The 27,350-nt window shown below is 38.2% G+C and overlaps 1 protein-coding gene across 1 annotated transcript; it reads right to left on the bottom strand.

Annotated features, from left to right (window-relative positions):
* Positions 1–21,772: 21,772 nt before the first annotated feature.
* sox9a (SRY-box transcription factor 9a) lies at positions 21,773–25,557 on the bottom strand. The gene is made up of 3 exons (XM_028476482.1): positions 24,845–25,557; positions 24,445–24,695; positions 21,773–24,121 (listed from the first exon to the last, which is right to left on the bottom strand). Exons 1-3 carry the CDS (start codon positions 25,279–25,281, stop codon positions 23,319–23,321), a joined length of 1,491 nt encoding a protein of 496 aa, XP_028332283.1. The 5' UTR covers positions 25,282–25,557; the 3' UTR covers positions 21,773–23,318.
* Positions 25,558–27,350: the final 1,793 nt, after the last annotated feature.

Genomic DNA, 27,350 nt, shown 5'->3' with positions numbered 1-27,350 from the left:
ACAACAGTAATGCTCGTTAAATGCACTATTGTCCTGTCATTAGATCAGTGGTGTTCCACAGATGATTTTGCTACAACAAAGATAATGCAATACTAAATATTTTAATAAAACACAGTTGTTTCCCAGTTGTGACATATATACTTTCACCTTCTCCTCCGTTTGTTGCGCAAACAGTGAAGGCAGGTCTGGTTCAGCACAGCATGACAGAAGCTGGTCGGCAAAAGAGAAGGAAAAACAAACAAACAGAAGAGGGAGGTCCGTGCAAAAAAAAAAAAAAAAAAAAACAAAAAAAAAAAAGCCTCCACCAGATGTGGTGGCTCATCTTCCAACTCTTTAACCAATGACTCAGCTATGAGACCACATCCAAAAAAGGGAAAGATTCATGAATTCTCTCACAGTTAGTTTGATTGACTTTGATTCGATTGTTTGAGCAAAATTCTCTAGTAGGTGAAGTGATGATTTTAGGTAAACAACAATGAGACGTGTGGAATTGCTTGATGGGGTGAAGTAAACCTTTGAGGAGGGATTGGAATACCTTATTTAACTTTTCTGTTGTTGCCAAAATCATTACGAAATTGTGCAGCAAATGCGTTACTACCGAGTCCTTGGGGTTTGTGTTTATATATGCTTGTTTACTTAAGCAAATAATTGTAAACAAGGCTGGTAATGATCAAGGCTCGACTCTTCCATCATTACTGTCGTTTTAGTGAGCTAGTTTGGCTAATATAGCAGATGATATAGCCATCCAATTCCTTTATCCAAACCTATTCTGATAGATAAGTCTATCTAATGTCAGTCCTCAGCAGAGAAACAAATCATAAAAAGTATTATTCACAATATTATGCAATTAAAGGAGAAAGGTCACAGGATTGGCTCTTAAAGAATGTCATCACACAGAGCACTATCAGGGTTTCCCCTCAGCCAGTAAACAGATCCATGATTAAAACCCAGTGCCGTTGATGTGTAGGATGTATAGACTTCAACCGGATATGTGTAATTTTGGACAGGCAGAAAAAAGCACGGCCAATAAAAAAAGCACTCAGAGAGTGCAAACCTCCATCAAGAGTGGAAAATCTTCTGCCAAGAACTTGCACATACAGTATCTGGATCAGTGATCCTGATCCTGGTTCCATGATTATTCACACTTTAAAGGCTTGGAAGAAATGTATATCCCCATTAATAACCATAAAGTAGGTTGAGATATATGGGTGCCCCAATTTATTTGAAAAATGAGCAATCCAGGTCCGATTCGGAAAAAACTCTGTGGGGTATAATTGAGGAACAGGGTACCCTTTATGGAGGTAGATTTGTGTCTTTATTATTCAATATATATATATATATATATATATATATATATATATATATATATATATATATATATATATATATAATGTTTCAATCAAAAAATAGTTTACATTAATCAAAAATAAATATTTTCAAAATGTGTTCAAATGCAAAAAAATATTTTTTTTTTTTTCGATTGAAATATGTGTCTTTATCAATCAAAAAAAAAAAAAATCAAAGATGTTTTTCTTTGATTGAAAATGTTTATTTTTGATTTATTTATTTTTTAAATTACGCCCATCGGCTCGCTGTGATAGACATGACATTCCTATCACTTTAACAGAGCTGTCCTGCAAGGCGCTAGAATTGGGTGGCGGAAATCAAACCGCTAACCTCTTGATTGTAAAACCACAGGTTCTACCACTACCCTACATGTGTATTATACCTTACATTTAATGATCAGATAGCCAATGGTATTATCTTGCGGTTTACAATGCTCATCATAGGGAGTTCATAGTAAATATTTCACAGCGCAATTATTGCATCAATCCATAACATTCCCAAATTTTTTTTTTTTTAATTATGTTTTTTAACGCAAATAAATAACTAAATAATTTGCACTATATGCATAGCATGTAAACACCTAGTCACTAGGTGTCAGTGAACCACATCAGACCTTGTTTAACTACCTCACACCTCAAAGCATTTTAGCTTGACAATCAGAAAGTTAACTTTTTTTTAAAAAAAAAATTTGGTAGTTTGATAAACATTCCACTTGTTTTATAAATATTGGTACTTGAATTACAGTTAGTTACCATTCACATTTTCTTGCAAGTTTTTTAAAAAAAATTAGATTGTATTTTATACTGTGTTGTCGTTGAATTTTTTAATTATTGATATTGCGATGTATGTAAATTGTATTAGTTGGTATCAGGATATATTGTATTGTGATATGCAAATCGTGAATCATATTGTCAGATTCATGGCAATGAACACCCCTAGTTCATATCGTGTTTCATTAACTGATCAGCATAAGTTTTTTCCTGGACAAAAAAAAATAGAAGCAACGCATAGGTCTCATAACTGATTAACTAGTAAATAGAAACATTATTAATAAATGAATAAAAAAAATAAAAATGCATGTTACGTAAAACATATGTGATTAAAGGAACCAGAGGTGGTGTAATGAGTCTTCTGGTGCTCCTCGTTTCTTGTGATCAACTTCCGTGTGTGATGACGACTGCCATTAATGGCTAGCGGTATTACAACGTGCCCAAAATAGTTTTTGCAAAAGTGTCCAATAGAAATTCTAACATCTATTGTTCCTCACACAAGCTTCACAGTTGATAGTCACCAGTTTTTCTGGATTCTATTTGGACCGTAACACAGTTCAGTAAAATTTGCAGATATCCACAGATTTGGACTTCCAGCATCAATAACTCTCTAACAAAACATCATCGATACACAAATAACTCCTCTTTGCCATCGGTGTGAGGTGCACAACGTGATACAAGATCATTTTTATCGAACGCAGCCGAGTAAAAGTCTGCCCCCATCTGTGGGTCCCCTCTGTGTGGTGAGCTTAAAACATGAAGCCTTCGTCCATAGTTTCCCCATTAATATCCAAATATCACACAAACAGAATATTTTATTTTCAAACAGAAAACTACTATTTGTCCAGTTGTTGATTTTTCTGTTTTAGTTTCAAGTTAGTAAAACAAAATAACTACACCGTTTATTTGTTATTTTGTATTGGTTTTAAACACAGATTTAGATGAGACTTTGATTTCATTGTGTTAAGCAGCCTGTTGCTTTTTTTTTTTTACTCCAAACTTTTAAGCAGCCCATCTTTTTTCTGCTTGTTAGACCAAACAAGGCTTCAGTCAAACTTCGGTAGCTGTTTAAGCGTAAAGCATTGCAGCGAGAGGTTAAAGAACTATTTCTTGAGCTTGTAGATTCAGGAGCAGATGATATTTCAGGGAGAGCTGTCTGCAAAGCATATCAACATTTCTGCTCCTGCCCTTTCAGAGAACACATTTATCCTCTCCTGTTTTTCCCACCTTTACCCTTCTGGTATTTTCCTACATGTCCTTCATCTCTCACTCTCCATAATCTATTTTCCTGTCTTCTCATCCATGAGCTCCACTGCTATCATGCGTTCCCATGGGATCTCATCTTCTCCACTGTATGAGCTATTTGTTTTATTCCAAACTTCATAGATAATTTGACTTTCATTGCACTAGCCTAATGATTCAGCTTTTTTTGCTGAGCACATGATCATTCATTTTTAGCTTTCCAGGCTTTTGTGAATATTTTCTGACGTAAAGATGAATTAAAACTTTGGTTTTCCTTGGAAGTGACAAGTAAGACAAAAACTCCATTTCATCAATCACTTTCCAACTATGTGAGTGTTGTGCAACCTGAAAACATGCTTTCAAAAATGGGACATTTAGAGAGTGATAACGTTATTGGCCCAGTGAGAGTTTTCATGTAATTAAAATCACCTATTGGCACTCAATAGGACTTAGTTAATGCTGTTTTTGGCCACAGCTTGTTCACCACAGATTGGAGCTGGGAAACCCGATCATTTTAGCTGAAAGAGCGGTGGTTAGTGAAGCAGCTAATATCAAAAGAATGGATGCACAATGTGTGGCCCGTACAAAGAAACAAAACGATTTGTTTTGCTCTGTAAATCCTAACAATACAAGCAGTTTTATTATTAATTCATGCTTTGGAACAAAGCACACCAGCTCTCCGCCACGGTCTTGCAATAATCATTAAATGGGGCTCAATTGATTATGCATGACAATGATTATCAAGTTGAGCCAAATAGTAATGTGTTATTCGATCCAAACAAGATGGAAGCCTTTTTGTTGTTGTTGTTTTTAGGAAATGGGAAGACTGCAAAATGCGTACATGCAAAGTTACAATCAGTTATTGCACATATTGGTAAATTAGAATCAAAAAAATGGCTTTTTCCTTATAAATTATATAAGCTTGTGCTTAATGTTACTGAGTAGAGGGTTCAAAGGGAGGAGTAAAGAACACAATAATCTTTCACGGGTGTTTATTCATTTTAACCAAAGACAGATGTTACGCCATTGGAAGATTCCATTACATTGGGATCTGGAATAAATAATTAATATACTGATACTGGATCTATTTTAAAAATTGAAAAATCTCTATCTATAATATAATTTCAAAAAATTCTCGGTTTGTAATTGTCGGGTTAGGTTCTCAATTATCCCACTAAGTTTCATCCAGAAGTAGTTGTAATTTACAGAAGAACTTCACTTGATCGCATTTTTTTTTTTTTACATGAAATTATGTGATATGGCATTAATGTGATTTTTATGAAACAATCATTTTTGACCGCAGGAATCCAGCATTAAAAAATCTAACTAAAGAGCATTTTGGATTCCAATCGAAAAAAGGAAAAAAAAAAAATGGTTGAAGAGAAATAACGAGTGCACAGGAAGTCTCTTGGTAACTCCAATAGTTTATGGTTGGGGTCAACAGTTTTCACAATAACACACAGATGGTACACAATTGCCAGGATGCTAGGCCTAATCAGCCTCCAGAGACAATCACCAATCACTATCAGTGGCCTTGCAATCATTGCAACAGCCAGTGGAATGATGGATGAGCGCTGATGTCATTAGGATGTTATCATATGGTTTGCTAATGACGGGAAGTACATGGAGCAGAGGTCATGGCATCAAGAGATAGTTTGTGCTTTGGAATCTGACAGCTGTTTGACAGGAGTGGTCAACTTTTGGAGGATGAGAACTAATTTCACAGAATAATGCACGTTTGTTGTGTTACATACTGAAGTGGTGTATTTGTTTTCTGCTTTAAAATGCATACTTATTTGACATTTGAGTGTTCAACATCAAAAATGTGTACCAACATGAAAAGCCAACACTGCAGGAACCAACATGTACATTCTGACATTGGAATGTGCAAAATAATTTTAAATCGATTTAATGACTTTAGCACAAAAATGAGAAAACTTGTAATTTTTTGTAGTAACGATGCTTCATAATCCGTGTATCATTTGTTCATTCGTTTTTCATTATGTAACAAAACATGAAAAATGAAAAAAACACTCAATAATTGATATTTGTTTCCAAAACCAAAATGAAAAAATTCAAATTCAAGCTCTCGGTACAGAAAACAAAAAACGTACACCTTTATTTGTTTTCTTCCAGAAGTGAAGCGTTAAACATTCCGAGATATCTTTCGCTCTGCAACACTTAGGAGTCTATGAATCCTCCAAAATGTCCGTGAGGAGATTCTGTCCAACACAAGCTAAAGCGAAAAGGACATGTTTCGAATGCACAGTTGGAAGTAGCGATCTCATCATGCCGAACTGCCGTTAGTGTCGGATGAGAGTACACGGGTCACGTACTTTGGCAAATCGGCAATGGAGAAAATGGATAAAGGTGTTCGTTTTTTTGTTTTCTGTACTGAAGCAAAAGAGCTTGAATTTGAAAAACAAGGCGGTTTTTTTTGGAAACAAATATCAAATCAAAAATCAAAGTGTTTTTTTTTTTTTTGTTTTTCATATTTTTGTTACATAATGAAAAATGAATGAACAAATGATACACGGATTCTTCATACCAATAAATCTTATACTGGTGTAAAGCTTGTTTGTTTCCTTTTTAAATGATGCCACATTTGTAAATATGTTTGGGATGAGTAGCAGAGATCAGTCAATGTTAACTGCATCCAATAAATATTTGCCAAATGTTTTCTCCCAATGCCGAGCAGCTTGTTCTGCCATTGACTTGGTGTTTGGATGATTGAAGTCTGAATAAATGAGACATATTGGCAATTGAACATAACTTTCCATGAACAAACAGGAGCCTGAGAAGTGTGTGTTTGTGTGGTCATTCTGACACGAATGTCTCACGTGATGAGATTTCACGGGAGTTACGAGGCACCTTGCCTGAACAATCTTCAATGGAAACACGTTTAAGGTGCAAACATACTTTGTAGAAACTATAGGAATGTTGTTCTTATTTTGAAACACAGCTATAGAAGTATGTTAATATGGGTTCATACACCATTACAGGTCCCTCCTAATAGCATCTGGTTTTGAACGTGTCGCACATCCACATACATCTGTTACTCTGTCCTTCTTGCCTAATGTTCTCCTCCCTCTCAAGTTCATTTGAAATTCAATCACAAATTCACTCAGAAGTGACGTGTGCTACCTACAAATGTGAGCTCAACCACAATGCCAGCCGTCAATCTTGATGACTAAAAAATTGATGGTAACACTTTATTTGAAGATTTATACAGAGATGAGCCTGCCGGTGCGGACGGAACATTTACTGCTGGATACGCGCTTAACTCCTGGCAGAGGGTCGTGTGTCTGTCCATTTTTTTCTGTTGAGGACGTGGAAGACATCTATACAATTGGAATTATGGTAGCGGGCATTCTGCTGATTGGAGCTGGCAGCTTTCTGATCTATCGCAAAGTCCGTATTACGTTGGCAGCTGCTTGGGAAAGGCTGCCAATCATTTTTGATGGATTGTGCAGGGTTTTTAATACTCAGACTAATGTGATGGAACCAACTTGGAGAAATGATCTGGTCGGTTGCAAGTTAAGGCCACCTTATTGGATTTGCTGTTGGAGACCTGGACTCATGGTTACCAAAATTGTGCTAGCCTGAAATTGGAAACAAACATCTTATCATCATAGGCTTCCCACACCAGCCGTCAAGGCTGTCTGATCTATACACCAAGGATGTTTGTGTAGACATGACGCTCCGTCCCCCTCCTCCTCCTCCCCATTGCCACCTGGAACTTTGTTTCTGAACTGATCTACTCAAGGTTGTCACATGTCATCTGACCGTATCAGAATGAAGCAAAGGGATTATATTTCAACGCCTTCGTTGGCCCTCCGTCCACCCTCCCTCCCTGCAAGCACAGGAGAGGCGGGTGAAGCGCCCACAAGAGGCTGCACCCGCGCTCCCCCCAGTGGCTGGCAATCCTTTCCTTTCACCACCCTAACCTTGGCTGAGAACAAGATCATGTGATGTTTTGGGACCATCTTGCATCACAAAAGTGCACTGTTAGTCCCGCCCCTTTTATGTGGGCTCTATAATCTGTGGTGAGTAGGTTGGATTGAGAGAAGAGAGAACAGAGGTATATTGAGTAGCTAGTTAGCATAGCATAGATTAGTCATTGGAGATTTTATAGTAAATACTGGGCGTGTCTTAACTTCTCCAGGACTCCCGCTCATAATCAAAGCAATTTTTTATTTTATCTCCTGATGGCAGGTCAGGAGAAAGAAGGGGTTTAGTTACTCTTTATTGACAGCGTTTATGATACCTTATTCATGCTAATGACAGATATCATGTCATGATAATGACAACACAATGTCAGACTTAAGAATACAACTTCAAGTAATAGATAAATATGAAAAATATGATTACATCACTGGCTCTCCTAAGGTCAGCTGGGGAGCTCACTGTGAGGTCAGAGTGGGATTTAAGGATCAGAGACTGTGACAGAAAGAGGGAAGACGGAGAGCAAGAAGGAGAAAAAGGAACTACTTAGACAAAGACATTGGGGAGACAGTATTTATGTTTGGGAATAAAAGGGGAGTAAAATGAGGAAGATAATGAGGCTGGGACATCCCAGCGCAACATGCAGACGAGTGATGAGAGATCTGGTTTCTGCTCTAAACCACTGGGAGTTTCCTGGCTGAGGAAGGGGGGATGAGCAGGGAGTAGTAAGAGGAGGCCCAGGTAGGGAGGAGGTTCTCTGTCTACCGGAATTCTTTTGCCCTCCTTCTCTTCCTCCTCCCCTCCTCCTTTGCCAGTCTGCATGTCCAATGCTATCCTGCTGTATACGGGTGTTGTTTTGACAGCTGATCTGCTTCAGCTGGGAGGAAGAACCTCCAATCTGTTGTCATTCTAAGATAATCCGACAGTAAATCTGTGTATTCTCCCCTTGGCTAAAGAGTACTCAGGCAGGCCTTTAGTGAGGATAGTGTTCAACACTTGGCCCAGGATTTAAACATCAATGGTAGGTGCTTCTAAGAAGTGAAAGAATCATACGAGTGCTTTGTAGAGCTCTGACGTCCATGCATCAAATATACTTTGCCAACTCTAGTCCTAGAGTTTCCTTTCAGCAAGAACTTTTCTTCGTCACTTATTTATGATTGATGATTTTTCCAAATGTTTGATGATGACATATAACCTTTTTCCCAAGCTTCTGCAAAGACCAAAAATAACTTTATTGATCAGTTATGTCATCTTTTGCTCATCTTCTAGTAATCTGTTGACATTATTAGCTTCCTTCTGCCTTGTTATTAAAGTCATTTCACATTCTGACATTTGCTGGGTAAAGTCTTCAAATTGATTTCAGGTTTAGACGCACGTAAGCAAAGATGGTACCATTAGCCACGCTGACTTCACGTTTAATTATTTGACCTAAAAGGACTCCAGATGGTTCAAGATGCTGCTGCAAGGTACAAGCAGAATCTATAGTATTTTTTTCAATGGATTCATCTAAAATAAATGTTAAAGAGAATGGAAAATATTCTATATCAAGCTCCAATATGTCATATTCCAGAAATCTCAATGACACAGTAATGGACATCTGTGTCTTTAAAAAAATCTATTTTAAGCTTAAAGCTGCTGGACATGAAAAAATGTATCACATAAAGACCTGAGGTGTAAAGAGTACTGATATATCCTACTCAAGTAGAAGTACTGTTACTTCATTGAAATTGTACTCAAACACAAGTATTTAGTTGGTTTATTTTTTATTCAGTCATTAAAACAAGGCTTTACACAGAAAAGCAAAAAAAAAAAAAAAACTGTCGATAAATAATGACTGAAGGGGTTAAGGCTGAAGTTTATCACTTATTGATGCAAGTCATACATAAAATACTCAAGTGCAAGTAAAAAGTGGCTCAAATACATTTTTGGTAATAATTCTTGCCACGGGTCCCTTGCATACAGTGATCATCTCATGTATAAACTTAAAAAGGAAGAGACCAATTTTTTCACAATTGGAAGATTTATTTTCCACAAAGGCATCTGAATAAAATAAGAGGTTTGTCAAAATGTCCAATTATTTTTTTAAATAAAATAACACAACAATTAATGCAATTCCAAATAAATGAAATTATCTAAGTATAGCTACATTTATGAACTCTAAAACTAAGAAATTAACCTCCATTCAATGCTGTTTTGACAAAGTGCATGACGTTAAATCTGATTGGTCGGCTATGATGTGATGCATTTGATTGCTGGCTGGTCATTTCATTTTTTTGTAGTTTCACAATCTACGTTGATCATTTTAAAACAAAAGATTACAATTTACTCAGTAACGGTTCGATGAATGACAAATGACTTTACCTCTTTTAAAATGTACTTAAATGCAAGTAAAATTACTGATTTAGAAATATACTCAAAAAAGTACGACTACTGATAAAGACATTGCGTAGGCCTAATTTATCAATAAATCCAAGATCATCCGCTCGAAAACAGGTGTAAAAGGTTGAAATTGCCGCTCAGGAGTTTTACTTAATTTTTGCGCATTGCATTGTGGGATATGAGTAAGTGTTCTTACTACATTATATCACAGGGAATACTGAATAAACAACAACAAAAATGCAAATCCCTGTCCACCTTGTCTGGCAAAAAACCCCCCCAAAAAACCACCCAAGAAATCACAGTAAGAATGAAGGATCTATACATCCGTTTAAGGGACTCTACATCCCATAATGCAATGCGCAAAACTCTCCCGAAAATGTCATTTAGAGAGTGTTTACAGTGGAGATTGTGTGGCAATTTCAGCCTTTTTCCTTTTTTAATGGAATAAATAATGTTAGAAAATTATGATTTTATAAGATAACAAAAATTATCATGGGAATCAGCTGTAAACGAGTTGGATTAGTGGTGGTGAAAAAACTCTACAATTTATTTTATTATTGACAATTATAAATTATAACTGTAAATTATAATATTATAAAGATTCTTAAATTACTTAAAGATCTAATACCATATTTATTCAGAACTTAGATATTTTAGTTAAGTCATTGAAGGCAAACACACACACACACACACACACACACACACACCTTTCTTTCTCCTGCTGTTGGGTTGCAGTCTTTCTTTCTGACTAGTCCATACTGTAGTTTGATAAATAGTTGGCAGTACTTCGCCCATCAAAGCCCCTCTTTCTGGTAATCCTGATACTTGTTTTGTCTCGTCTCCGTTGTCCATCACGCCTGCTTTTGTGATTTACCAGTAGCTGTAATGCTGATACTCTACATGAGGAGTTTGAGTCTCATCATGATTAACATTCCCTTTGAGTCATATTTTGTTCAAGCAAACCTCTTTCAGAATCCGCTGCTTTTACTATTATTTTTATAGTGGAGCCTAAAAAAAACAAGCTCGGGATATTGGGAGATGATGCAATGTAATAATAAAAAAAAAACCCCACCGTAGAATGGTTTTTCGATCAGGTTCGTCTTAAGTCTAAGCTAGCGCACACATTTGTCATTTGGTGTTTGTGCGTGTGTGTGTGTGTGTGCATGTGCATTTGTGAATACATGAGTATTATCCCCACTTCTCCTCTGCCATGACTTATGTTTCACCGCTGTAGGGCCTCATCTCTGCGTAAAACAAAAAAGCAGACTACTGGTTTGAGAGATTATACCTTCTATTCAATTTTTCCAACTTTTTTCTTTTTCACACTCCCCAAGCCCCTGAAAAAAGGAGCAAGCGGATCAGAAAATTGATGGATAGATGAATGTATACCAGTGACGTGCAGTAGTAGTAGAGTAGGCAAGGTAGGCAGTGCCTACCCAAGGGTGAATTGATATTTTGATTATTTGTTTTAATTATAATATAGTTATGAATTATTTATTTTTAAATTTCTGATAGCCTATAAGTTTGTGTCTGCATTTTGTGCGTTTCATAGCCCAAATGACTAAATAGCGCTATTTCCTGGAATGTCTGCACAGTCTCACTTCGCTGTAAGGCAGGAGGAGGCCACACCCTCTCCCAAAAGCGCACGGCTGCTCTGCCTCTGTTCTCATAGCATGTTTTTATGTGTTTGCGCATGCGCAGTCAGTTCCCCAAGATAAAAACCATTTACGTAAAAAGGCAGCTCTCTGTGCTGCCTATGGACATAACCGCGCTACGCTAAATGCTAGAGTATGGAGGCTATATTAAAGGCTATATTAAATAACTGTTTCTTTCTTTAATGGTGTTTTACGATGTTGATTTTGTTAGATGGCTAAATAATTGTTCATGTGGATCTTGTTGGGTTTTTTCTTTCTTATTATGAATTTTATATTTTGATAAGCGCATTGAGATGACTGTTGTAAATTGCTTAATACAAATAAAGTTGAATTGAATTAACACTTGCCTGCAGAAACATTTGAAATTGTCATTGGTGGTCTCAATTTGCAACGCCCTGCCTACCCAACCCTAGTGGTCACGGCACGTCACTGATGTATACAACTATTAAACATTAGTCCATTTATATAGCTAGCTAGCTAGCAATAAATACAGTGTACATTAGGGATGTAACGATTAATCGTAAGGTACTTTTTTTAAACAACAGGGGGCGCTATATATTTAACCCTTCTCTTGTCCAGCAGTGTACACAGCGGGCGGAATCTGCTGCTACTTTGTTTCTGGCCGCCATCTACTCTTAAACATGTTCATAAATGATTCTTTGCCTCTTTAACACCGAAGAATATCTGTAGTATTACGTGAATAGCATAGCATCGCTTCTTCACTGCAAGAATTTCTGCATGCCAACCTACCACTGGGTTACCAGAGCCCTCTGCTGGTCCAAACAAATATCTGACGTAAATCAGTGCAATTACTTTTTTTTTTTTTAAGTCCAATTGTTAAGGCACAAAATACATTTTCAGTTGCACTTTTAAAAAGAAAAATAATTATTATGCAGTTTGGCATTGTTTACTATAGTACCAAAATTTAAATTAATAGGTTTCTTCTTCATTTGTATTATTCCTTTATTTATTTCTTTCAAGATTTATTTTTAGTTAAATTGCATTGTGTTGAATAGTTTATCAAGGGATTATTTTGACAATGAAAAATAAAACACAGTATTTTCTATAAATCGTGAGAGAATCGTATCGTGAATTGAATTGTATCGGGAGTTGAGTGAATTGTTACATCCCTAGTGTACATGTAACTTTTTTGTACATACCAATGTTTTTTTTATTGTCAAATTGTTTGTTCTTTGAAGTTTTGCATGCTCATAACAACTTCACTACAATGTGGTTTCAAGCAATGTTTGGGTTTTTTTTTTTCAAGATAAGTTAGAATTTTTATTTTTTCTGGCTTGTGTGCCTAAACAAAAGGTTCATCTTAAACAAAATGTTGCTAGTTTAATCTTTTTTTTTTAAATAACCAGTGCTTTCTAATGCATTTGGCCATTGTCACAATGAAATAACAATGCAAAATAGTTGTTAAAAGTATTTTAGTGATAAGTTTCCGATCGCCTCTTCTTATCCTTAAGACTTCGACCCAACCCCATGTGTTACACTGCACTAAAGAGACTTGGAGGAACAGCTAGAGACAGAATGAGGCTGCCTTTGTACAGCTGGCTACTGATAAGACTCCATGATGTATTCGCAATGTCACCATCCAACGCTCAACCAATCTGTTAACACGCAGCCACTTGCTTTATGTGGTGTGTGTGCGCGTTTACACATTGGGCCGGTGGGTGTGTGAGGTGAGTGGGTGCTTTTGAGGAGCTGTGACTGGAAAAGGAAAATTGTTAGTGGGAGGAGAAAAGCGGACAGCAGCGATAGGAGCAGATATATGGAGACAGATGGTGGGAGTGAGAGCGTCCAGATAACAAAGACAGTACAAGACTTAAAACACAGAAATGTGTATAGATGGCAGCAGCTTTTATGACCTTCAATATTATCATTAAAATGCCATTTTAGCTCCCGTATGTAGATATTAATGAACTACGGAAACTTTCTGATACAATAAGAAACATTTTTACAAGATGTTCAATGTCTTCAACAGGAAAAAAAAGCTGATATTGCATTTTTAATGGCCTATGAAAAAAGTTCCCTGTGCAAAGATTAGAGCAGTATACATCAGTCACACTGACTTGTACTCAAGGGCATTTCTACTCGGTCTAGCCGTACTCTGGATTTTCGTCATGACAAGTACTAATCTGTATTTCCTAATCTTCATTAATGTGTTAATACGGATAAGAACTAGGAACTGTTTCTGATTAGTCAATGTTAATTTTTACGTGAAACATTTACGTAGCGTTGGCTCAGTGATTGTGCTGCTTGCATGGAAATCTTTTTGCGTACCTTAATTTTGTCTGAAACATAAGGAACATCAGTCCATCTTATTTCTAGTCCTTTACTTGTACTTTACTTTAGGCCTCATGCGCCTCACTAATAACATCTTATTGTCAGATATACATATATAGAAAAAAGATTCTTGATTTATCAGTTGCTTACAAGGGATACAGACGAGGAAAGGTTTTTTGCGAAAAATCCGTTGATCAAATTTCCTCAAGTTTTGAGACTTTTGCATGTTGTGCTTTGAAAGAGTTGCAGACTCCTTGTTTTTATCTGTTAAAGGTCTTTAAATGGAAACTAAAATTAAATAGAGAATTCTTTTTAACTCTTCATCCTTGTAATCATTTTTAAAATTTGTTTTGATGGTCTTGGTCTTGACTCGAGTGTATTCTGGTCTTAAGCAGATCTTGGTCTTGAATATTGTGGTCTTTAGGTTAACACATACTGTACAAATAGCTGTATGTTATAGTTTATGCTAATAAAAACATGTCTTTCTCGCTTTCTTTACATTTTGACTTTGCATTCCCTTCTACTTTAATTTCTCCCACAGGACAATATTCCAAAGGATGTGAAATAACTGAAATGGATTTTTCAGCGTTGTCCATTGGTCATGGCTTCTGAAAGCTCATAAAGTTGAGCATAATACTCGCTTCTTGCTCTTCAATATGCAGAACACTTGAAATATGCAAACCCAATGGTGAAACACTGAAGACTTCTATAAAGATTACTGCCAGCTTGAATTGCAAAGGTAGCAGCGGATGTCTGATCAAGGTTTGGTTGCTGGTTTGAATTCAAAGCAGGTTTTTAAAACTCTAGGCAAGGAAACTATTTGAAAACTTTCCTGCAAAGACACTCTGCAAGAACCATTTACCTTTGAGCAAGGCATGTAATCCCTTACCTCCTTTCCAACGGCCCAAGTTACTGTTTTACCAGATGTCTATAGACCCTGTCACTGCGCTGGGCATTCTTATCCAGACTAATGTCCCTAAAAGAACTTAACCTGCCATAATTAGGTAATCCTTGTATTGCTACTGGTCTGTCTTTAATATGCACACATTTTATTAAGTCTAGAATCTAATGATAAAGTTATTCCAATCTGGCCAGAGAAAGACAATTCTTCTTGCAATTCTTGTAATAGAAATAATCTGGATGTATCAAATAACCCAGTGGAAAGTGCCTGTGGAAAAGAAAAACCTTGCACAAACCTTAAAAAGACAAAAAGAAAAACAATACACCTGAGGAAAGGAAAGTTTTATAAGAAAAGTGGTAAAATATAACTAAACACTGAAATGTGCTTTATAGCATCAATTTCCATATAAAAGGGTTGTTAATTTTTCACTGTTGTCATCGATCCATTTTGTCATTGAACACCAAAAGCCGTTGACTTTATCGTTAACATATTTCATAACTGATTTTATTATTCTCTAAAGCAAAATGCAGATGCTTTTTATGTGCTGAACACATAGTTTCCTTTATTTAAAAAGAGCCCTGATATATTTTCTCTATTAGGGTTTCACATTTAACTCACGCCCCAAATTCCCTCTTTTTTTTCACGTATATGTGTATTAAAAAACAAATGATTATAATATATGCTCTCATGTTTAGAGTATCCTTACCTATTCAATGCTTTATTAAAAAAGCATTGCTGTGCAATCGCCACCAGGAAGAGTGACAACATTAGGTGACGCTCAGCACAAACAAAACACACGTCACACAGCACGTAATGGACAATTTAACATGTTGATGCCGAAGCATTCAAAATCCAATTCAACTTTCTAAATATAGCATCAATTACAACAGAGTCTCTTCACCTAGTACACAGGGGTGGCCAAATACTTTGTCGAATAGTGCATTTTGGTCTTAAATCAGACCTTAAGTGATAAAAGCAAGGAAGAACATATGTAATAATTATCTCTCGCCAGCTTTCATAATTGTAGGTTCATATGTGATATCAAATTTGAATGTCATTAACATTATAATTTAAAGTGTTACCATAATATTTTTTATTAAAATGTTACTTGTCCCAAAAAAAGTACTAGGCTTCACCGCAAGTTCAGAATTAACCAGCCACATACTCAAGATTGAAGTTTAATTCGGAATGACTATTTTCATTCGAAATTGTCATTTTTAAAGATTACATTTTTATTCTTCATTTAAGGGGAATTGTTACAGACTGACACCTTTTTTGTTCACAGATGCTCAGAAGGTCTTTGTCTAAAGCTTGTGTTTTGTATACGCTTCATGAAACCTTAGATCAGTTTCCACATTATTTTACTTAAACTGCTGTTTGTATTGGAGAGGGAACCAGAAACCAATAACAAACCTGCACTCGTTTCCCGAAAGGAAGGAACTAGGAGTGCTGCACACGATTAAAATGAATTTTGTGTTTGTGTTGTGTTGTGTTGTTGCTTTAACGACACTAGGTCAGAATTGTAACGTCAAAAGCAGCCCTGGAGTGCAATTAAACTGGCTTTTACGCTACATATGATTTAACCTCTTGAATAAATTAGCAAAAACAGTGCAGCCCTCAATTGTTTTAATAACGTGCTTCTCTTTTTTCCCAGGTTGCTGCGTGGAAGCAGAAATGCAATTAAAGTCATCGTTTCACATGGTGTATGTTTCCAGTGCGCCAAATAGCAAACCACAACAACAAATGTGTGCTGCTGCATGGAGCAGGCAATCATTTTACGTCTTTTGCCTGTTTGCTTCTATTTCATTGTTCTCTTCTCTCCAGCATGCACATGCACGTGCACACTCACATGCACGTGCACACTCACAAACACACTTGAATAAAGCCCAAATTTAAAGAAACTCAAACTTGAATGTTCCCACCCTTCCATTTTGGTTATCCTGCTACTGTGTTACACTCGGTCCATACTTGCTTCCCACATTTGTCTTTTTTTCACCCCTGTATGTCTATCACAATCTGTTCATGCCTAAAACCCTTATTTTGTCTTTGTGATGTGTTTTGCATTTGAAAAGACCACCCATGGGATTAGGAAAGGGCACATTCTCCAAAGGAATTGGTTTAGAATATTAATTGTTCAGTCCTTGTTTTCTGAGGGGAGTTCCCAGAGTAAAACAGCCTGGCTCCTCCATTCTTAGCCCATGTCCCAGAGTGACCTTTTCCCTTTGAATGCAAGCTCACACTTATCTGTGAGCCCTCATATGAAATTATTTTCTTTTACAAGTTTACATTTTTGTTCGTCTAAATATGACATTGAGCCACCAGAACATCCTCTCATTTTCTACGGCAGAGTCAGCATTTAGAAAAAAATGACCATTCTTAACATTAATAGAGAGTGATGATGTCAGAATTTAGCAGAAGTTGCTCATTGATGACGTCATCAGTGCCAGCTGGGAGCAAATACAAATGTCATTGAGTCATTTTGCCATTCACATGTCCAATTCCCCCTAAATATCTACGTTTTCTCTTGTCCTAATATGTGTTTTAAATTTTCACGAGTTTTTGAACGTGTTTAGGCCCTCAAAAATGTGATCATTTGGCCGTAAATAAAATAATAATGATAAAAATGAGATGCATTACAATAGGGTCCTATGCACCTTTGTGCTCAGGCCCAAATAGAAAAAAGAAGGTGCACTACAATAGGTTCCTACGCACTGTTATGCTCCCGCCCTAAAAAATAATAACAAAAACAGGCACATGACAATAGGGTCCTACGCACCGTTATGCTTGGGCCCTAATAATAATGAAAACGAGGTACATTACAATGTGTTCCTATGCATCGTTATGCTCGGGCCCTAATAATAATAAAAACGAGGTGCATGACAATAGGTTCCTACGCACCGTTATGCTTGAGCCCTTATAATAATAAAAAGGAGGTGCATTACAATAGGTTCCTACGCACCTTTGTCCTCGGGCCTATTAATAATAAAAACAAGGTGCATTACAATAGGTTCCTACGCAGCTTTGTCCTCGGGCCCTAATAATAATAAAAACAAGGTGCATTACAATAAGGTCCTATGCATCGTTATGCTCGGGCCCTAATAATAATAAAAAACAAGGTGCTTTTCAATAGGTTCCTACGCAGCATTATGCTCTGGCCCTAATAATAATAAAAACGAGGTGCATGACAATAGGTTCCTTCGCACCTTTGTCCTCGGGCCCCAATAATAATAAAAACGGGGTGCATGACAATAGGTTCCTATGCACCGTTGTGCTCGGGCCCTAGTAATAATTAAAACGAGGTGCATTACAATAGGTTCCTACGCACCGTTATGCTCGGGCCCTAATAATAATAAAAACGAGGTGCATGACAATAGGTTCCTACGCACCTTTGTCCTCGGGCCCCAATAATAATAAAAACGAGGTGCATTACAATAGGTTCCTATGCACCGTTGTGCTCGGGCCCTAGTAATAATTAAAACGAGGTGCATTACAATAGGGTCCTACGCATCGTTTTGCCCCACAAGATACCTCCGCTTAACCCAAAAAATGCCAACATAGCTCTAAAGGTGTCATAATTTAGCAAACCACTCTTAATGACAGCCTTCTTTACAGATAATGACAGATAATGACAGTGTACTGTAAGCCTTATGTATATAACTTTGAATAAAGTGTTACCAGTTTTTACTTACCGTAAAAAAATAAAATGAAATTTATGAATAAATAAATAAGAAGGTTACCAAAGAGCTCGTTTAGTGTTTTTTATGGTTAAGATGTTACAGTATCCTCCCAAAAGGATTGATATACACTTGCTGTTGTGTTGGCCGTCCCTCCACCCTACACCACAGCATGTTATTGCATCTAAAGTGACCTCAGAGACTGATGAGATAAACATTTCTTTCCCTGCCCAGCTAAAAACTAAACCCATGGCCCTGTCATGCTTAGTCTTTCAATCCATACTCAGCTTCAACAATAGTGTGGTCTCTAATTGTCAGCCGTATCAATCTTATAACCGGTCGATCAGTTTGGAGGGGTATCAAATGATAATCAGCGAATCCGGCTAGGCTTCATGCTGTCACTCATGGCCTCCGACGTCACAGGGAAATGCCTTTATGATTAGTTCTGCTCGACCGGCATTGTCGTCCATGATCAGTGTCCTACAAAGGCCCATGGTGGGACAAACATTGGTCATTAGGAGTTTGTGGCATTCTAGATTTGAACGACAGGCTGTGGTGCAGGGAACGGCAGCAGCAGTCAGAGGTTGTTTCGTCTCTTGGCTGAAATACAAGACAGCACTGTGGAATAATCCTATTGACCTAAACAAGCATGTTTTCTGTGGCAGTCGCTCTTGCTTCATTAAGTTGGCACAGTTCCTATTGGTCACTGAGTTAGGGTGGAGATTGTGATGTACAGTAGCATTTTTTTTTCTTTTTTCTGATACCACACTTTCAATCAACCAACAGCCCATATTGGCTCCCTATTGGCCAAAGCATACAGGATACACTACTTAAACTTCAAATTCAGCTTTCAGTGAACTGTTCCCTACGCATGTTGTCCACAAGTACAGTTAGCTCAGTATCTACAATACTAGATACTGGAACAATATCATTTTGACTCCAGATGTTGAAGCAATTTTATAAAGAATTGTTTTGCCACTTTAAATATGCTGAGGAGGGATTCCCCAAAGACACGATGATGACATCATAGGCCAAAGCAGAGTTCCAATAGGTCAAGCCAGGGGAATGACGTCATAAGCCAAGCCAGGGCGATGACATCATAGGCCAAGGCAGGGTGATGACGTACCACTACGGTACGGGGGTGGCACTCCCTTCTCAATTTTTAAATGCACCTCAACATTACCCAATGGAAGAGATGGCCTCTGACTTCTATCCCACAGCTAATGCACTACACACACCCATATTCACCATATCCCCAATTTGTGAAACAAATGTTGATATTTTGCAAACGGTTGATTATTGGTTTAATAGATTTGTTAAAGTTAAGTATTATGAGAATTAAATACAGTAAATTTGAACATTTTGAGATTGTATTATTTACTGATTTACTGACAGAAAAAAGGCTCAAATGCCCACACGTAGTGTACTTAACAGCTGACTTAAGACATGGGTCAAAACTGACCCGTTATAATAAGAGATGCTAACAGAAAGCTAACACAAGAGGAAGGCTATGTTTTATGGGATTATTATTAAAAGCTCAGTAATTGTGATTAATTGTAAATGACTTGCAGGGGGAACATTTTACTTGTATTTGGAAAAAAATGCCAGTCTAATCTTTGAGTTGCAATTGAACATGGATAATTAAAGTAATTAATTGGAAATTGTAATTGACCCCAACCCTGATTAATGCAACACTAAAGCTGGAGTCTAAGTTGTGTTTTGTGCAGCTCTCCTCGGCCGATCCAACCTCCACCCCCAACTCTGCCAGCAGGTCTTTCCCGCATACGCTCAAAGCTTGCATTGCTTTTTTTTTTTTTCTTTTTTTTTTTTGTTTACCTCATGAAATTGTACAATTTACTGCCCTTTTACAAGATTCTGTCTATCCACAGCCATCACACCCCCCAGGGTCCCCCACATCCCTGCCGCCCCCTGTTGTTAGCAGCTGACGGAGAAGGGGGACGAGAAGGAAGAGGGGGGGGGGGGGGGGGGGGGGGGTAAAATAAAAGCAATGGGGAAGGAAAGAAAAAACACAAGGTTTCTGGGAAAACAAACATTACTGCTGCTCCGAGACCTTTTCCATTTAACCCTTTTCTTGAAAGCAGCAACCCTTGATATATTTTTAATCAGAATAATCCATAGCATAGGCCTCATTATTCATTAGCTCGAAAAAAGAAAGATACAAGAGGTTGAAATTGTCACCAAAAAGTTTATTTTTATCTCCACTGTAGACACGTTGCATTGTGGGATGAGGGGTCGCAGGGATGCATTTACACATTTATGCATATGTTTATGGAACTTCACATCCCACAATGCGATGCACAAACATATCAACAAAGGAGTGTTTGCGATGGAGCGCAAAACAAATTTTCAAGCAGCAATTTTGACCTTTCTCCTTTCTTCTTGGAGTAAATCATGTTCGATTCATTGATTTATGAGACTATATCAGGGGTCACCAACACGGTGCCCACGGGCACCAGGTAGCCCGCATGGACCAGTCGGTTTTACAAAGGGGCACGAGGGGGCAGCGCCTCCTCAAATAAATGTCTTTCCCCCTCAAGTAGCTGCGTTTTCTCAGTCACAACTGCTTTGCACTGCTTTGCTTCATTTAATCACAGGCGTTTTTTACTAAGCCAGCTTATTTATTTCCCACTCCAGCTTCCTGCAGCTCACAAAGAGAAAGTTAATGCTGTGTAATGCATCCGTTTTTCAGAGCTTTTAAAAAGTGTAGTGCTCCTGTGGAGTAGAGAGAAAGGAGATTTTTGAACTGTTCGGTTGCTAACAAAAAAAATAAAGAAAGAACACATAAAATGTTCTGTTCTATATCTGTTGTCTATTGATCATAGTGTGTGAAGTCTTACTATAGGTTCAAATTTATTTGAGAATTAGGCCGTCCAGTTAAGATATGTTATGTTGTTGGTTGATAAAATCTGAATGAAGGATATTTTATTCATTTTATTCATCAAATATAGTAAAATAGGAAAACATTTTTTATAAAACATAATGAAAAAGAAACACTTGCATAAATTATTAGGAGAAATAAATGTTGCATGTTAAAACATTTACTATCTTTTTATGTTACTTCTAGCCTTCCTTATTATCTTACCCTCTATTTAAAGTGAAACAGTGAACATTTGGTATTTCAGAAGTGGTTTATAAGTTGGTAGACCTTCAGACTATACAGTACCTTTAAAGTAGCTCACAGTTTCAGAAAGGTTGGTGATTTGATCTAATACAAGATTATCAGGTGTAGCAGCTTTAAAAATTCCCATTTTTACCCTTTCAACGTGTTCCATCGATTGTGTGTGCTAAATGGAAGGAAAAAAAAAAAAAAAATCCACGATGAATGTTTTACTTTTTAAAACAGTTTCTTTTTTTATTGCAAATACATAATACAAAATATTCCTGAAAGACAGTACAAATACATTGCAGGGACATTGCAAGAAAATAAAAAGTAAATGAGTATTGGAAATTCTTCCATACTAGGAGGAAAAAAAAAAAAAACAAGCTTGCAGTTTTTTCAACGATAGAACAAACAATGCAAAAAAAAAAAAAAAAAAAAAAAAAAACGCATTAATGAGATGCAACTATTTCAGTTCCAGTTTAACATCAAAATCTAAGAAAAAGCCTTAAGGAACAAAATGATCCAAGCATTTCCTTAAAGCATTCCCTTCACCCTTAAACAAAGATAATACATACTTAAACATTAAACATTTAGATAAGATAAATAAACCAAAATAGGATTACAGCATGTACTGTCTCATCTAAGTACCTCCTGGGTGGGAAAAAAGTTAAAATAAGAGGAAAAGCTTTTAACAAACTACATAAAAAAAACCAAACACAAAAAAAACGATAATTCATTAGTTATAAGGAATTGTAATGCAAAATAATTACTTTAGAATAAAGTTAATAAATAAATAAGATGTTGTGACTATTGGGAAAGCTCAAGAGTGGGAGAGTAGTGGACGCCGGGAACGAGGGTTGGAAGAAAGGGTCAGAGGTGACATCCTGGGGCTGTTAAACTCATGCTGTTAGAAGGTAAGCGTAATCTCAGCTGTGGCACAATCACACACACGCACACACACACACACACACACACACAATCCGGAGTGAAATCCAAGGCACGGATGGTGTAAAAGAGGCGCTGTTGGATCCACCCACTTCAACACAGCATTATTGCCTTTCTCTTCTTGTATTGCTCACTTATTCCTTCCAGCTATTTTGAATACTGAAAGCTTTATATACAACCCAATTATTGGCACATGTAAAAAAACTAAAAAAAAAAAAAAGCAGACATTAACAACAGCAACAATAAAACTAAGTGAAACTCCTCCAGAGCCAGAATCTTCACTTCTGGGAACACTGAGGGTTAGAATGTAAAGCTTTCTTTTGTTGAGTATCTACATGTTTGACTTTAGCCTAGGGCTGGACGATATGGGCCAAAACTCATATCTCGATATTTTTTTCTCAAAATGGCGATATACAATATAAATCTCAATGTTTTTATTTCAAATGAAGTCTTGGCAGAAAGACAAGTTTAGGTAAAATCTGCTGATGCAAAATGCCACACACACACATTTACTAACACAGAGCTGCGCATAATGTGTCACTTTAGTCTTTTTCTCCTCTAAGGGACAGCACGTGTGAGTGAGTTCTGTAGTGTGGCATGTCTGGGTTAAGACGCACTCAGAAATCCATCTGTAAAAATATATTTGAATAAGTAATATTGTAATTTTCTATATTGCCAAAATAGAAAACCTGATATGTCTTGAATCTCGATATATCGCCCAGCCCTACTTTAGCCCTCTGTCTCCTTAGCCAATGGGAGAATAACTGCCAGCATGTGAAAAAGGTTCAAAACAAACATACACAGTACCTACAGAAAAATATTGACAATCAGTCCTCACAGAGGATTTTCTAACGGTTGTTTTTTTTTTTTTTTTTTAATCTCTCTAAAATATATATAAAGTTTCTATCATAATACAATTGAAAAGGCACTATGTGAGCCAATCAGAAGTCCAGCTCTTTGAATTCAAGTGTCTGGTTTAAGGGAAGAATCCTCGTGCATCTGTCTGTACGAGGGCGTGCAGGGGCGGGGAGGGGGGCCTTTGGGGCTTCAGGGTCTGGTGAGCTGGGTGTAGACGGGCGCGGGCTCCCAGTGCTGTGTGGGGCTGCTCTGTGGGACAGAGGGCACCCCGGCGTTGTCGGCGATGGGGGTGTAGATGGGCCTCTGGCTGGGACTGCTCATGTAGCTGAACGTAGAGAAGATCCCTGGACTCTGCCCCGCCCCTGCGTGGCTGTAGTAGGAGCCGCCGCCGCCCACCTGGTGGTTGGAGTACTCATACTGCTGCTGCGCTCTAGAAATGGCTGGGTAGGAGGGGGAGGGGGAGGATGAGGAGGGGGGTGCGTTGTAGTGCTGCAGGTTGAAGGGGCTGTAGGCGGCGTGCTGGGGGGAGCCCTGCTGCTGCTGCTGCTCGCTGTAGTGACTCGGACTCAGCTGCTCCGTCTTGATCTGGGTCCTGTGCTGGGCTGCGTCTGGCGTGTTCAGCGTGTGTTGTTGCTGAGTCGGGCTTTTTGCCATCCAGGTGGCGGTACCGCCCGCCTGAGGGCTCACCGGTGCACCGCTAATGCTGTAGCTGCCCGTGTAGGCAACAGGCGGCGCGTTGACAGCGACAGAACCAGGGTGACCATTGGGTGGCAGATACTGGTCGAACTCGTTCACATCAAATGTCCCGATGTGGGAGATGACGTCGCTGCTAAGCTCACCAATGTCCACGTCACGGAAGTCGATGTTGAGGTGGCGTCCGGTACCAGAGGTGTCCAGCAGGGATCGGAGGCCGACCTCACGCTTTAGGTCCACCTTGCCTGAGCTGACGTCAGTCTTTGGAGTGGTGGGAGGGGTGGGAGGCCCTTGGGAGCCTGGAGGGGAGAACATTAGATAAGACTTTGCTTTACTGGGGACTTTAAACATTGTTTCTATCATTTAGGGCAGGGGTTCTCAACTGGTCTTCGGTCTCATCCACAGTTTTTTTTAGAATTCAACAAACCAAATTTATTTTTTCAAAAATAATTTAAACGCATAAATCTATATATTTTTCTGTGCAACAGTCTTTCAAAATAAAGGTCCAACATTTATTTTTAACCAGCTGTCCATGACCTACTTTTGGGTCCCGACCCACCAGTTGAGAATCACTGATTTAAGGAATTAAGAAAGAGGAACTATTAGCGTGCTATGCTCTTACCTGAGTGCTCGCTGGGTGAGTGCACCTCTCCCATGCTGGATGCTGGAGAGTCCGCCTGTTGCAGAGCTTTAAATATGGCGTTGGGGGAGATGTGTGTCTGCTCGCTGCCGTCCTCAGACTCACTCTGTCCGTTCTTAACAGATTTCCTCCTCCGTGGCTGGTACTTGTAATCTGGGTGATCTTTCTTGTGCTGCACCCTGAGGCGCTCAGCCTCCTCCACAAAGGGTCGCTTTTCACCTTCATTGAGCAGTCTGTGTGTCAAAATTAACAAATTAATTTTTTTTTTCAACTTTAAAAATCATTTTGCGTAAACAATAGGGTTTCGACTGAGAGACTGTGGTCAAATTACACACATTTCTTCTCAAAACGCATGCGTAAAAAGCGCATCCTCTGCACTCACCTCCAAAGTTTCCCCAGGGTTTTGCTGAGCTCTGCGTTGTGAAGGTGCGGATACTGATCAGCCAGCTTCCTCCTCGCAGCCTGAGCCCAAACCATGAAGGCATTCATCGGTCTCTTCACGTGCGGCTTGTTCTTAGTAGATCCGTTTACGCGCACCGGCATCGGCACCAAGGTCCAGTCGTAGCCCTTCAGCACCTGGGACACAGCTTCACGGATGCACTGGGGAAATTTATCATCCTCGTCTTTCTTGAAGTCCACCATGGATCCGTCCGCGCGGAGCAGTCCGTTCTCCGACGGTCTGGTGTTTTCAGTGTCGGAACCTGACCCGGACGGGCACGGGGAACCGGCGGAGTCCTCAGACATGCTCGGACTCGGTGCGTCAGAGAGACACTTGTCTTGTTCCTCCGTCATCTTCAGGTATGGGTCGAGGAGATTCATGCGCAAAACTGTTGGATAACAATTTACGCGTTGAAAAAAATAATAAAATAAAAGCTGACGCTGCGGATAGTTCTGGACAAGTTTTTCAAAACTTATCCACAAACAACAACTCGCAAAAATCGTTTTCTCTGTCCCACCGGTGCCGTGCGTAAAATAGATTTTTGCGTCTTTACGCACAGGTTTCTGACGCGCGCTCTGGGTCGCTGTTTTCTTGCAGACGGCTCCGTGCTTTTAAAAGTCGAAAGAAAAGCCAACAGATCAGATTCTGCCTTCAGCTGCAAAGAAAAAAAAATAAGAAAAAAAAAAAAAAATGAAAAGGTAGAGTGTGAGCTCCTCTCGGGTTCCCAAGTACAATCCTCAGAACGCTCGTGTGCTTTGAACATCGAATGGTTACGCACGCTGTCTTTATAAGCGTTTTTAACGTGCCCAGGAAAGCCCATGTCTGATTGGCTGACAGAGGGTGACGCCAAAGTAGAGGAATCTGATCCCCACACACACATATGTACACACACGCGTGCACACACTGCTCACCATCATTTATATTTGTTTTTTTTTAGATTTTCCAAAGTACTTTTCACTGTAAAATGATCTCAACTTTCTACTCAGATATATAAAGTAGTAATTTCGAAATGATGCTCCCAAAGAATATTTTATAGGCTATAACAAAGGGTTTTTTTGTTTTGTTTTGTTTTTTTTTAATTAAAAGATTGAAATGATAACAATATAAAAGGAATTGAGCATGACTTATTTCCTTTCTTTCTCTGTATCTGTATTGCTTGCTTTAATGCTTTATACCTTCACGTCTTCCATCACTCTGGATCTTATGCAGTTCATGTCACTGCCAATAGGGGGAGACCACAGTCTAGAAACCCAGGAGACTCCCACCCAGCAGGAGCAGGAGGAGGAGGAGGGAGAGCAGACTGCTCCACCAAGAGCAACAGTCGCTGTCAAAGTGCAGCTCCTGATTTGTGTCCTTCTATTCGCTTGCAATAACTGAGCAATAAGACGCCGAACTACTGCAGACTGCTGGGTTCTGCTGACTGTTCCACTTCTGCTCCTTCCTCCCTTGCCTCCTTCCTCTACCTCATAGTAAAACAGTTATTTATTATATACCATATTCATAGGTTTTATTCATTTTGGAATCAATCAGTCTTACGAGACTCGATTTCCAAAGCAAGTTTTCCTTGAAGGTGGAAATAAGTTGTATTTTTAGCTCCGTGCGAGATTAAGTTTTAAATGAGAACAGGTTTGGAAAAGAAACATGGCTACACTGCTTCAAGGCAGAAGCATTATCCCATAAAGGAAGGGATCGAGCTCAGAAAAACAGATTTTTTTCCAAGAAGAATGTAACACAAATGGATGTGGTTTGTGCAATTTGATAGCCACAATTAAATATCCTGGAATGGGAGACAATTGTGTTCGAACTAATACTTTTGGATAGAGTTTGGATTAGTTTTTGATGTTGGATTAATTTAAAAGTCACCAATTTCCAGAATGTTATCCTGCTTGGTTCTTTTTTGGATCGTGACCCCATTTTGATATCGAGACATTTTTTTCCCTCTAGAATTTGTTTTTGGTGATGTTTGTTATACTGTATTACAAATACAGAGTAGCCAGAATTAGTGACTAGTTGTGCCAACTCAGATTAGTTTGTTTTTTGTACTGAATTTTAAATCAAATTAAATAGTTAAACAATTATATTGAAATGAAAGTATGAAATACAAATTGTGTTTTAATTTGAAAAAAAGAATAATAATGTAAAACATATAAACTGTATATTATTTTTTTATGAATTACTTGACATTTCAGGCGTTAAACTCTAGGTGACCCGATATGGGGTCCCGACCACAAGGTTGGAAAACCACTGGACTAAGACAAAGGACAGGCCAAAAAATGGAACGATAAAGCTACCAAACACTTGAAAAATAAAAGAAACGTTGCTTGTGAAGTTAAAACTGTCAACTTTAAAAACATTTTAGTCAACAAGATAAATATGAATGCGACATCAGTCTCTAAGAACTATGTTAAAACAAAAACATTCGCTCATTAACAACAATGAATGAACATAA

The sequence above is a fragment of the Gouania willdenowi genome, chromosome 19 (genome assembly GCF_900634775.1).
Source record: "Gouania willdenowi chromosome 19, fGouWil2.1, whole genome shotgun sequence".
Classification (NCBI taxonomy): Eukaryota; Metazoa; Chordata; class Actinopteri; order Blenniiformes; family Gobiesocidae; genus Gouania; species Gouania willdenowi.
Note: the sequence above shows the minus strand (reverse complement) of the source record. Positions and strands in the feature narration are given on the sequence as shown.

Bases quoted from the DNA above. Each gene is read 5' to 3' on its own strand.
- sox9a (XM_028476482.1), bottom strand. From the start codon at position 25,281: ATGAATCTCCTCGACCCATACCTGAAGATGACGGAGGAACAAGACAAG. The intron at 24,696-24,844 runs GTGAGTGCAGAG...TTTGACACACAG, and splicing joins ACCCTGGGGAAACTTTGGAG to ACTGCTCAATGAAGGTGAAA. The intron at 24,122-24,444 runs GTAAGAGCATAG...TCTCCCCTCCAG, and splicing joins CTCACCCAGCGAGCACTCAG to GCTCCCAAGGGCCTCCCACC.